The sequence below is a fragment of the Periplaneta americana genome, chromosome 3, assembly GCF_040183065.1.
Source record: "Periplaneta americana isolate PAMFEO1 chromosome 3, P.americana_PAMFEO1_priV1, whole genome shotgun sequence".
NCBI classification, from domain to species: Eukaryota; Metazoa; Arthropoda; class Insecta; order Blattodea; family Blattidae; genus Periplaneta; species Periplaneta americana.
In genome coordinates, this window is record NC_091119.1 from 117,794,436 (window position 1) to 117,808,028 (window position 13,593).

General features: G+C 35.1%; 1 protein-coding gene across 2 annotated transcripts in view; it reads right to left on the reverse strand.

The window, feature by feature from the left end:
* Positions 1 to 3,032: 3,032 nt before the first annotated feature.
* The window catches only part of LOC138696427 (uncharacterized), a 156,634-nt gene continuing 146,073 nt past the window's right edge, over positions 3,033 to 13,593 (reverse strand). For both annotated transcript variants that reach the window (XM_069821394.1, XM_069821393.1), the window contains exons 25-27: positions 12,499 to 12,658; positions 12,218 to 12,327; positions 3,033 to 3,454 (exon numbers count right to left, since the gene is read on the reverse strand). In XM_069821394.1, coding sequence (XP_069677495.1) covers positions 3,268 to 3,454; positions 12,218 to 12,327; positions 12,499 to 12,658 — 457 coding nt within the window. In that variant the 3' untranslated portion in view covers positions 3,033 to 3,267. The remainder of the gene's footprint in view (positions 3,455 to 12,217; positions 12,328 to 12,498; positions 12,659 to 13,593) is intronic.

A 13,593-nucleotide genomic window follows, 5' to 3' on the forward strand; every position in this document is an offset into this window, starting at 1 on the left:
GCCACAGAGTGGCACCTGATGACCACAAAAAAATAATCTTCCGTTTTGTTCCCTGTTATATCAACACAGCAACTGGTGAGTGGCAGCATTTCATCCTCTGAAAACCTTATCACGAAGAGATCACAAAATGCAGCAAAAGTAGCACCTAATGTGTGAACAGGCTCAAAACTTCTCGTCATAAGTTTTGTAGCTCTTCATTTGCAGAACACAAAAAATATCATGCTGTACACTATTTTTGGCTTGTGCATAACACAGCGTTCAATTTTTGCAGCTGTAGTAGAAAAGATACACAACAAAACAAGTAAAGTGCAACCACATACCTTTGCTGTTGAATGTGGAAAAGTGTTCGTTAAATCATCAAAAAGGATCGAGCTTTAATGTTTTTAATATTCTTAGCATATAAACATAAATATATTCAAGCTTTTCAGCGCATAAAAATCCACTTCCAAGTGATTAGAAGCAAAAGGTCGGAACATGCTACATAATCGGTTGTGATCATTATCAATTACTACTTGGCCAATATAATGTAGCGCTAGTGTCTATCTCCGTATTTCCACAAAATTCTGTATTATGAAAGAGCATAGGAACAAATATAGAGCAGCAAAGGTTTCTAACATTGTTTCATCTCGTTAAAAAGTAAATACTGAATTACTGAAGTATACATACAGCAGAACATAAAGACTGCCTTAAAAGTGTGTTAAAATATCGCCCATTTGCGATAAGAGAGGCACAACTCAAAATTTTTCATTTTTGAGATTCTTACAAAAATGAACTCCAAAAGTAGTATATTTTTATCGTGAATAACGACAAATACAAGATTACATTATTTTCCCCCCAGATGGCAGATGTGTCTTTATTAAATTGTTTTAATCTAAAAAAATCATTACAACAACAAAGACTTAATTTTAGTTGTTATGAAGCATTCAAACTGAAATGTTTAAATCTTTTCATGAAGAGTGACAGAATTTGTGTTGCGTCTTTTCATTGAATAATTTTTTTTCAGCGGCAAGGAATTATTCTGCATTGTGTCATTATTTTAGAAAAGTAACAAATAATTATTTAACTTCCCTTATCATCAATAAGCTTACATTTAATATTATGATAAAACTGTTTTAATTTAATAATTATTTCATGTTATGTCTGTCTATTTGAAAAGTATAATAACGTTTTACCTTTATTTTTTAATAGGGCTCGTAATTTTTTTTTTTACACGGAAATGAGTCAATTACGTTCCTATCTAATTCTAAAGCTGTCAAAACAAACATTTTTTAGAACATGATGTCTGGCAGCCGGTTACTCAAACACAACTCGAAGGTTTGTTCAATAATATACCGCAAATTTTATCAAGATGAATAGTAGGCCTATTAATGCCGTGATTAAAAATTTAAAAGAAATAACAGTGTCCCTGTAAATGAAATAAGTTCAAAATATGTAACATGAATAATGATCTGCCGTGTTATTTACAGAAAGTAAGCAGGCTAGTGTAAATGATGCTGATGCAGATTCTAAATAGAATGTTTTTAATTTAACATTTTTGACTTGAAAACAACTGATGTCACCTGTTTCATTTAGCATGTGGGAGAAGCAGAAAGAGGTGTCAATGAAATAGGTATCTGTGTACTTAACTTCTTGGAAGAAAAATAAAAAAATGTCGGCTGAGGACTTCTGTTCTAAGGTTCATGATCCATCTGTACATGTTCACTGTATCCAAATTCCCAAATCTGAAATCCATTATCCATAAATTCTTGATAACTGGATACGCTCAGGACGATGATGATTGTGCCCTTTCAATGATCGAGAGCGAAGTAAAACACGTGTCCAAAAGTGGTCCGATTACACTCCACATCATTTTGTCTCTATTGTTAAAGCTGCAAAGAAAACAGGACGGACCTATAAAACGAAGTAAATATCCCATAAGGACTTTTTCAATATCAAGAATCTAGGAACAAATTACAAGAACGCAAATTATTTCAGGAATACAAGGAAAATCAACGAAGTAAAGGTTTTGACAGTGCATCAAAGTCATCCATTGTCATTTTTCTACAAAACATTCTATTTCGACGAAGAATTTCAAGAAGTACAACTAAAAAAAATGTTCAAGAAGTAAAATCAAAACCGAGACTCCAGAATTGCCACAAGTTCATAATGAAAAAATAGATATAAGTGAGAGGAAAAAGGCAGATTTACTAGATATGATTAAACCGAATCACATTCCAGACTTCTTTAAATCTCTGAAAGTGTAGAGAGGTGTTGTGAACTGTATTGAAAATGTTGTGCTGTAGTTTATGTTTACTGGGCAATTTATTTCTAAAATAATTTTGTGTAAAGAATTTAAGATTTTGTATAATGCTTTCTCAATCTAGATTGTTGCAATTATATTATTTTTTCTAACATAATTCATAGTCATGTATTTAAAAACAGTCTTTTAATTATATGGTTAATTATACAGTATAATTTTCATAAAAAGTTATTACATTCGTTTGTCAATACAACATCTTTGTTAAAATTTAAATTTATTAATGGATGTCACAGAGCATCCTCATAGTATTATTGTGTAATGAAATGCCAATAAATTATTCCATTGCATTACTTTATCGAAAATTACTTTTCTACAAACACAATAATTGTGCAGTTATTGTACAATTTCAATTATTGTACAATTATTGTACGTCAGGTAAATATTCTCACTGTCATAACTAAAAACATACATATATTTATTTAAAAAAAGAACGACACAACTTAAAATTATTGTTGAAATTATTGAAATTAATTAATAACTATGGTACTATATGCTACAACACTAGAAATATAATACATGTGCAAAATTGCATTCCGTCTGGAAAAAGCATGTGCCTACAATTTGATTTTTAAGAATATGAAAATTTTAAAATGCTTCTCCTGTAAAATTAACACTTTTTAAGTTGTGTCACTCTTATCGCAAATGAGCGATATGTACTTGCATAAATTTAGTTCGATTTATTTACGAAGAAAATAAAGTGCTTTAAGGAAAGGAGAAAAGACGAAGCCATCAATTAAATAGATGTTCTCAAATATATTTAGACAGTATAAAAATGCACTGGTACAGAAAACATTATAACATACAAGTTTGCAAATGAGAGTATTTTAAAAATGAGTCAAATATTAACACAGGTTATACTAATCAAATGTTAAAGAAACTATTAAATCTGGTACTACGTGCTTCTTGCTAAAATTTAGTTAAAGTATTTATTCCTCAAAAAGTCTTGTTTAAAAGTTTGATTGAACCTTCTACTTTGTGCGTTTCTTTAACTTCTGGTTCAGTAAATTCTGAATAAAGACAAACGAAGGTAAGTAAACAGAAGATATTTCTTTCTTGACTGCATTCTTCAGTTGGGCAAGATCTGGAAGATTGTCACAAGACTCGACATTGAGAAGTTGAGAAAAGAACTGCTCCCAAATGTGGTATTTGAAGTTCCTAGATCAAAAGAAAATCAATTTCAGATCAAGACACCAATAATGAATAACCCCTCAGAATAAGGATCTAATGTATAGTGAGAGACATAATTGTTGAGTAGGCAAGAATGTTTCAAGATCTGTAGCGCAGTTCATAGGAAACTACAATTTTAATTCCTTCTCAGCATAGACTGTAATACACAGGAAATCGAAGATAATATCTCGTCATCATATGAACCAAAACTTTCAACTCAAAGCATGCACAATACGGCATTCTTCGACTTAGAAAATACTCGAGCCGCTCAACTATTATGTCCCTCATTGTACAATGTTTCACTATTGAGTTACATCTTTATTCTAGGTGAAAGGGAGAGGGGTAAAATAAAGAATAAAACCACATTACAGTGTTCATCAACTCAAAAGATATTCCGACAGTTACAATCGAATTAATAACTGCACTAACTATGTTTTTAACCTACATACATTATGCCCTATATGCTCCACGTGTAAGTTTCCTAGGAGGCCTGGGTCACTTTCTTTAGTTGTGAAAAATTTGTCCACGAATATGTATTGGCCCAAATTTAATACAATTCTTTTCGCATAAGAAGAGTCTTGTGAAAACAGTACTTGTATTATAATCGCAGGCTAGTACTTTTAACACATAAAAGAAGTTTCCTTTATAGGACGTGCGAACTGTACCATACTTTCTAGTCTTTCCTGAATGTTTGTTCTCAGTTTTTCAAGCTCAATGGTCACTTCAGTTGCAATTGCCTTCGTTGTCTCCATAGCCAGAACAGTCTCATTGAAAAGACGAAGGTTTCATGCACAAACCACAGGCACAGTTCCCCAAAAAAGGAATGAAATGATGAAATATTCCAAAGTTTCAGATTTAAGACACTGCACATGATCGGAGACCAGAGCACTGATACACAAGATAATGAATATTGAGTTACTTAAATTCAGACTATTTGGTTTCTTGCTAGCATCATTCCGAAATTCACTTCAAAAACTGCAAAAAATATGGTAATATGACGCAAATAATAGATAAATATATACATAAATCGTATAGTTAAATCAACATTTGAACCTTCATGACTAGATTGACACTCTGCACAGAAATGAAAGCTTTCGTGTCGTTTCAATAGCTCAGATGCTGAGACTTCTGCGTACTGTGCAGAAGGAAGCAGGTTCGATTCTTAGTCTATACCAACGACTTTTATTTTTGTCTGAATAACGTTGAAACAGAGTTTTACAGAGTCCTGAGATTAAGTATTAATGATCACAGACAATACAAAATTACAAATTATAATATTATAAACGTTAATCTAATGAAATCCCCCGCATGCGATGAGTTTTAAGTCCACCAACAAACTTCAAGGGGCGATTCCTGACTGAAAATGGAGCACAAAAGTTCATAACACCTTGTGTCCGGAAATGCATAGTTTTCACGGTAGATGGCACTGACGACATTCTTTCATAACTTGCGGTGTGCATTTTGTGTGTTGCAGATAGTGTGATTTAAGCAACGTAGAAGCACAACGGTCACGTACCCTAACAGACAGCACCATAACTGTCTCTTGGCTTACACCATGTTGGCGGGCCACTTGCCTGAAGCTTCTACCAGGGTTGTTCTCAAAATCAGGGCGAACATGTTCCTCCACATCTGGCGTATGCACAGTCTGCTGCCGCCCTGCACGTTTGTCTGTCTCAAAGGATCCATGCTCACACAAATGCCGAAAAAGGCTCCAAAAGTTGTGTGATGTGGGTGTTGCTGTATGTCAGGGTACATGACTTGGTACATCCGTGGTGCCTCTCGACCGTTTCCACCTGCTTGCCTATACACGAACACCATCTCGACTTGTTCCTGGAATGAATACCGGACTATTGTGCTTCTACGTTGCTTAAACCACACTATCTGCAACACACAAAATGCACACTGCAAGTTATAAGAAAATGTCGTCAGTGCCATCTACCATGGAAACTATGAATTCTGGACACAAGGTGATATGAACTTTTGTGCTCCATTTTCAGTCAGGAATCACCCCCTGAAGTTTGTCGGCGCACGCACGCACGCACGCACGCACGCACGCACGCACGCACGCACGCACGCACGCACGCACGCACACACACACACACACACACAAAATGTAAATGCATATATATTAAAAACTAACAATTACAATGAAATTGAAAATTGTAAAAATGCTTTAACAACAAGATAAAGAAATTGGATTTTAAATAACTACATGTAAATATTAACCGTATCAGCCATCGTCCTTGTTGTCTTTGTTGTGGTCCTTATCATCATCTGTCACTGCAATGGTCCTTATCGTTCTTGTTGTCTTTATCATGATTCTTATCATGGTATTTGTTGTCTTTGTTGTGGTTCTTATAGTACTCTTGGTCCTTATTGTGGTTCATGGCGTATCTTTATCATGGTCCATTTCGTAATTATTATCGTGGCCCTTGTCTTTGTTCATGTCGCGCTTCTTATATTGGTCCTTGTTTCCCTTGTTATGGTCCTTATCGTGATTCTTATTGTTTTTTGTTGTGGTCCTTGTTGTCTTTGAAATATCCCTTACTGTGATCTTTGTTGTCTTTATCGTGGTCCTTGTTGGCATTCCTATGATGCGGCTGACGGATTGCGTGTGACGCACTACACTGCTACAGCTGCGCGGCTGTACCCCTTCGAGACCAGTACAGATGCAGACGCAGCCACAGCGCGTTTAGGAGAAAAGAGCCTCTACTTGCCTTGCTGTATAATCTCTGAAGCAAAAGTTTTATTTACCGTTCTGGAAGGTGAAAAAACTGGTCGAAATGGTGTCGAAGTTTCCATGCATCTTTGATGTCGCAAGCCCAGTCTACAAAGACCAAATTGTTAAAGACAATGCTTGGAAAGAAATAGGAGAATTTGTCGAGAGCCCAGGTAAGAAAAATATAACCTATCCTAAATTTATATAGTTTATTAGCATTATGTGACACATTTATATTGTTATAAACATGTTGTACAATGTGTAAATAACTAGCTTAGTGAGTTCTAGTAATTCGATTATTTTGCCAGGGTACTGTCCCTGCATGACTATTGAAATATTTCGAAAATGAATCTCGCACATAAAACCCATCAATATTTGCAAAACCATCACCCCTAGCAAGTGGTATAAGATTTTTAGATTGTGGTGATTCATTAGGATCTAGTTCATAGTTCTAAACCGCGATAAACTGTGAAGTATAGTATGGAAACTTAATTAACAATGAAATTATTTTTAATTTCCCAGAAGCATATCCAATATTCACAGTGCCAATACAAGCACCAAAGAAGACGACGTACTAATGATGGAAGATACTGCAACGGAGGACGCTGGTGCACCTTCAACTTCTCAAATCACAAATGATACTTCAACACAAAATGTGGACAGAACGGTGAATTCACTTCGACCACCGAGTAAAAGCCAAAGAAACCACGGAAAAATTATAGGCTTGCTGGAGGATAGGTGCATCGATAAAAAAAAAATATCATTGACAGTTTGAATCAGAATCGCGATGATGACACTGATTAAAGTATTGCGATGTCCATAAAAAAATTGAGATCAAATTTGATTCATGAGGTGAAAATGAGATCACCGCAGATGGTTTTTGATTTGGTAAGTCGCTACACAAATCCTTTCATTTTGCCACTGGAACCTTCAGCATCAACAAGCACTAATAGTTGGATGACATGATCATCACCTTCAACTTTGAATATCAGCAATCTTTCAACCGTCCGTGACTCGTATGACTACACAGGATTTGAAACCCGGCAAATTTTGAATCACTGTGATTGTTTTTCAGTGTTAAAAAATAAAAATTGATTAAAGCATTACAGTTTGTATTAATGAAGTATTTTTACTTTACAGTTTTTGCAAGAAAAAATTGATTAAATATATTACTAAAATACTACTATAAATCATTTTTACTTTACATACCTCAGTGTTATGGCTAGCTTTTCATCAAGAGTTATAGGGTAGATATCTACTTGAAGAAGCTTTCTTGAGATCGTCTTTCATCAGATCGAGAACATAGTTGAATTGAGCAATGTTTAGCCTGAAAAACTCCCGAAATATCGTGTCATCTTGTAACATGTGCCGATTGATTAGTGTTGTAAAAAACCTTCCTCACGCCTTGTTCTAAATATGGGATATACTTCAGCACTTCCCTCATTTATTTGTTGGAGCAGAATTTCTTCCTCTTATTTTTCTTCCAATACCAAATGAGGACCTAACGTTCTAAATGTGCTAAGTGCAGAAAATAACTTTCTGAGATATTGATGAAAAACACACTGCGAAATGCATGCTGAGAATCCTACAACACCGTCTTTTGGCGCACAAATGAATCCCTTACAGTTGAGCTACGGCAAAGACAATTTAGTATCATATTCTCTTGTGGATGTTCCTTCCTTAGATTGAATAAAATGAAATTTGAAAAATTGGAACTTCGCATATTTAGAATGTTAGGTCTTCAAATATAACAATAAATCGCTTTCACTCATTTTGCAAGTATCCGGTCACTACCAAAAGACTGCACACATCTGACGTTTCATAGGAATCGCCTACTAATGCGACAGCCATGAACATCAGATGCACTACGTCAGCTGCGTGCGTCATATGCTTCATAGGAATTGCACCTTAATAGTCCTTATCATCTTCCTTGCTGCTTTTGTCATGGTCCTTATTAGGTATTTGTTGTCTTTATCATTGTCCTTATCGTGGTCCTCATTGTGATCTTTATTGTGGTCCCAGTCTTTGTTATTGTCATGGTCCTATTGTGGTCCTTGTCAGTCGCATAGTTCTTATCCCAATCCTGTTCCTTGTGATCCTTATCATGGCACCTTTTATGATCATTCTCGTGGTGCTTGTCGTGGCCCATATCATGATCCTCATTGTGGTCTTTGTCATTCTCATAGTTCTTATCGCAATTGTGGTCCTTATGATCCCTATCATAGTCATTGTCGTGATCCTTATAGTGATCCCTACCACAGTTCTTTTTGTGCGTCATACCGTCATCCTTGTCTTTACTTTGTTCTTGTTACCTTTGACACAGTCTTTCGTGGTCCTTTCATGGCTCTTATCCTTGATGTGATCCTTATCGTGGTACTTATCATTCTCCATGTTGTGGTCCTTATCGTGATCACTGTCGTGATGCTTATCATGGTCCATGTGATCCTTATCGTGATGCTTATCATGGTCCATGTTGTGATCCTTATCATGGTCCTTGTCTTTATTGCAGCCTTTAGTACGTTCCTTGCTGTTTTCTCCATGGTGCTTATAATGCTTGTTGCCATTGTAATGGTCTTTATCGTTTCACTTGTCATCGTCATGGTCTTTATAGTGGTATTTCTTGTTTTTGTCATGGTCCTTACCTTGGCAAATTTCGAAGTCCTTATCGTGGTCCATGTCGTGGTTCCTACCTTTTTGATCCTTGTTTTGTTTCTCATTGTCCATATTTGTGATCCTTATCGTGGCCCATGTTGGTGTCCTTATCGCAAACCTTCTCATGGTGCTTGTCGCAATTCACACCGTGATCCTTATCCTCGTCCTTGTCGTGATCCTTATCGTGGTCCATATTGTGATTCTTATTTTGAAGCTTGTCGTGTTTCATGTCTTGATCCTTAGGCATACCGTGGTCTCTGTCGTAGTCCTTATCATGCTTCTTGTTGTGGTCTGTGTTGTGTTCCTTATCGTTTTCCTTACCGTGGTTCATGTCGTAATCCTTATTGTGGTCCTTGTCGTTCATATCTTTGTCCTTTTCGTGGTCCTTAGGAAGGTCATTGATATTTTTGTTATAGTCCTTTTCATGGTCCTAGTCCTTGTCGTAATCCATGTCATGGTACTTGTCATAATACTTGTGATGTTTGTCGTGTTTCTTGTAGTATATTATCATGGTCCTGATCTTTGTCCTTATCATGGTCCTTGTTGTCTTTGTAATGGTCCTTTTGTGGTTCTGTTCCTTGTAATCCTTATTGTGATTCATGTCGTGGTATTCATCTTAATCCTTGTGATGTTTGCCGTGTTTTTGTAATATATTATTGTGGTCCTGATCTTTGTTCTTGTCGCGGTCCTTGCTGTCTGTCGTGATTCTTAAAATGTTCCTTGTTGTCTTTGCCTTGAGTCTACATTTGTCATTTCAAAATTAATATTGTTCTCCCACTTTCGCAAATGACTTTTGTGTTACACAATATATTTCAAACTTTCATAACAGATAAACGATCAAGGATGTAAAAAGAGACCTACACCAGAAATAGACAGACAACTGATAACAATTTGCACTGGTGTGTACTTTGGAGTAGGATGAAAATAGACCTACGCATGCACAACTAGATGTCTTCCTGGCTACGTCGGTGTCGCATGAATCACGCTGTCGACGACCAAGAGTCGTCTCATTCCTTTTTTGGGGAACTGTACATTTCTCCACATTCACTTTAGAAAAAATTTTTTATAATCATTAGACAGTGCTCTAGTGCAGAGATTTTTAATCTTTCGACACTTGTGGACCGGTAAAAGTCGGGCAGAAATGTTGGGGACTGGCAAAATAGAAAAACACATGCTATTATTTAAAATTACAAACTGAGCAGTCACATTGCATTGTAATTTGAAGTTTGAAAGTTTACACTCACATATCCATTTATCCTGTTTCTTTGAAAAGTTATTCTTATGGATTCAATGAGACTTTTGCTGCTGCTTATTTGCCAAAGTCTTGTCCATTCTCAGATCTAAAGTGGATACTGCAAGACGGAGGGAGACATCAACATTCATTAAGTTCCTGTATTTTGTCTTAATTGCACAGACAACAGAGAAAGTTGTTTCACATAAATATGTTGTTGAAAAAGTCACTAAGAATTTCAATGCTTTTCTGCTGATATTGGGATATTCTTCACATGTTGATAACCAAAACTGATCGACTTGTTTTTGAATCTGGAGTTAACAGTTATATCAGATGAAAGTTAACTAAATTTTCTTTCTCCTGAAGAATGAGTCTATGGCAGTCCACATCTCCATGACAGGATCAGTTATCCAAACATTCCCTTGTCGAGAATCTTCTTCATGACCCTTTGAGTAGTAGTGATTGAAACCTTCAATCAAATTGCTGGGATGTTGGTTTATGACATTAAATATACCTTCTTCATTTATGTCAGTCACAGTTAGAAATTCTTGGAGAAGGGGAAACATTTGCAAGTTATTTTCCTGCAAATGTTGTCTCCAAACTGCTAGAAACTGCACGAAGAGTACCTAATTAAGTACATACTGAAAACAATATATTCTGTAGTGACTGTACAGTACAGTGATAAATATCGTCCATGTGACTCATTGTTAAGTAATTCACTTTCACGCTATTATCAACAAACCTCACATAGCATGAAAACTACACCTATTGCCACTTTCGATACTGTCGAGAATGGGAAGTATTGACATATCAGAACAAAGAAAATTTCCGTGTTCTTGAAGGTTTGTCATTTGGCCTTGGTAGGTATGTGCACTCGCAACAATACTGCGGGAATTATGCAAGCGATACAGAACGATAAGACGGAATCTACTCTGCTCTAGTTTCTACTAGTGTTATTTTAATTTCAAAGTAGTTGTTCAAAATGATCTCCATTACATTCTATAGACATGCTGCAGCAACATGTGAGATTCTGGAACACTTGTTGAGCTCATCCTTACTAATACTCATATTGTATTATTCCATTCTTGAGAGCTTCCAATGTACACACATTGTTTTCGTACACTTTTTGTTTGAGAGTACCCCATAGGTAATAGTCACATTCTAACAAATCTGGAGATCGGACAGGCCATTGTTCACTACTTTACTACTCTGTCTCACCAAAAATTTAAGAAGAGCTTCCTATATGTGCTGTTATGCCATCTTCGTGAAAAAAAAAAAAAAAAAAAAAAAAAAAAAAAAAAAAAAAAAAAAAAAGCGTAGTTCTTATCTTGCTCTATAACAAGTTATTAAAATGGGCTCATATGTTCTAATTAAAAAATTTATTCGATGATGTCATAGCTCATGCAACAATGACCTCAGAAAAGATTCACATTTATAAAATAAATACTTTTAAGAAATAAGATTCGACGTGTCTGAGCATTTTTCTTAAAATACTTCCATCTAATAAATTATAAAACACATTATGCATTATTTTGAAAAACCCTGTATACTGTACCCATACAATAACACCCTAAAAAGAAAAAACAAGAATCAGACAATGCTCACTGATGACTGACGTATTGTTTTGTCTGCAGTGAGGGCTGGAGGAGGAAGTGAGAGCGATTGTTGCCTTGTTGTCAAACTATATGTGAAGAATAATCAGCAACGAGATTACATATTTTTCAGTTACAATTTACCAAAAAGAGCTTCATTATTAACCAAAAAGAGCTTCATTATTAACTGGTTGATGATTCTGAACTTAAGCGCACTATTTATAAATGAAGTTAAATATCTTACTTATGAGAGTATAAAGAAAGCCTTTTATATGCAATCGAGAAAACAAAGTTAATTTCCTTATTTGGGTGCATATTAAATGATTTCATTTATGCCTTTCGAATAGCAGTTCAAGAAAATAAACTATAAGTGGTAATATCATTACACATGAGAAAGGAACTGAAGTGATGAGAATGTGTCTCAACTTTGTGATTATTTCAAAACTTTATAAAGTGAACTTAGTTCCTTTCAACAACCAATTCAATAATACCCTGTGTTCACAGATAGCTCTATTATTCTTAAATGGAAATCGCTGATGGTGACACAGTTTTCTCACCTAGGTATTAAGCGTTGGATGAACCATTTACCATTTTTCTTCTTTGATACTTCCATATATTCTACAAAACAGATACAATGCATGGTGGCAGCTATTCCATAAAGGTCAGTCTGAAATGTCGAAATATACATATGAAATACAGTTAACACAAGCCATAATATAAATACAGTATATAAAGTAGGCCTATAGATAAGTTATATAGATCATATCTCAAATTCTCTAACACCTTTCACATGCATAAGTAAAAATTACAGAGTTCTGATACTTATATGTGTATTCACCTGGTAAGTCCATGGCCGACCTGTTTGCATTTCTATGCACTGGAAAGACTTTGTTGTAACAACTGTTTTAAATGTAGTATTTGGTGGGAATAACGTCATGTCAATACCTCGTCCCATATCAATCAACTGTAAACTGGGCTCACCTCTCTCCAAAGAAGGTCTGAATAAGAATAAAGAACACAAACGCTATTATATCAATATGCGAATCTGTCACCATTTTCATTAGCATTAGCACACAAATTCCAACCAGAAGATATATTCTGAAGTATTACTTTTATTTTAAAAAGTGTGACTGTGTGCTAGAACTTTGAAAATTCTCGTTAAGTTTTCTTTTATTTAAGGGTTGTAAATACAATTTTACATGTTTTGTTGCTATGCCTCACAGGCTATCAGCTAGTGATGTTGCAGTTTCAAACCGGGTGCGAATTAAGATTTCTGATGAGGGGAGGGATAGAATCCTAGATAGAGAATACCATACATAAAATTATTATTATCCTCATTCGATACCACTCAACGCTTGGTTGCACTGAGTTGCTTGTCTTGCATCTTGATTATTTTAATAATTATATCCAATATTTAATGTTGAATATAGAAGTGGTGGTTTTGCATTAATTTTTTTGGCTGAATATGCTAGTATTTTGTTTATGAGAATATTATTTTGTATTATTTTTTTAGGTAGTGATATCAATTCTATATTTTTCTATTTTAGGTTATCTTTTCTTTCTTTTAGCAGGCTTAAGATAAGATGTATAATTTCTAAGTTATTGATTGTTGTCAGCTTGCTGGTGATGATAATACATCAATAATATTTTATTTGCTTACTTTTATACTGCACATTAAAAAGTATACACATATTAAAACAATTATATTTTGTGAGGGGAGGGGGATAACTTTTCAACAGGAGCAGAAATCCCCCTGTTAATTCGTACCCTGGTTTCAAGTATCCCAAGCTTCATATCCTCCCATTTTTTTTAAGGTTACAAGCTTTCAAAAAATATACATTTCCTGTAGTTACATAAGCTGTCGCAAGTAAAGAACCAATTTCTGACAGTTCTGTAATGTCTATTTTGGAACTCACTTCTGTCAGCTACCTGC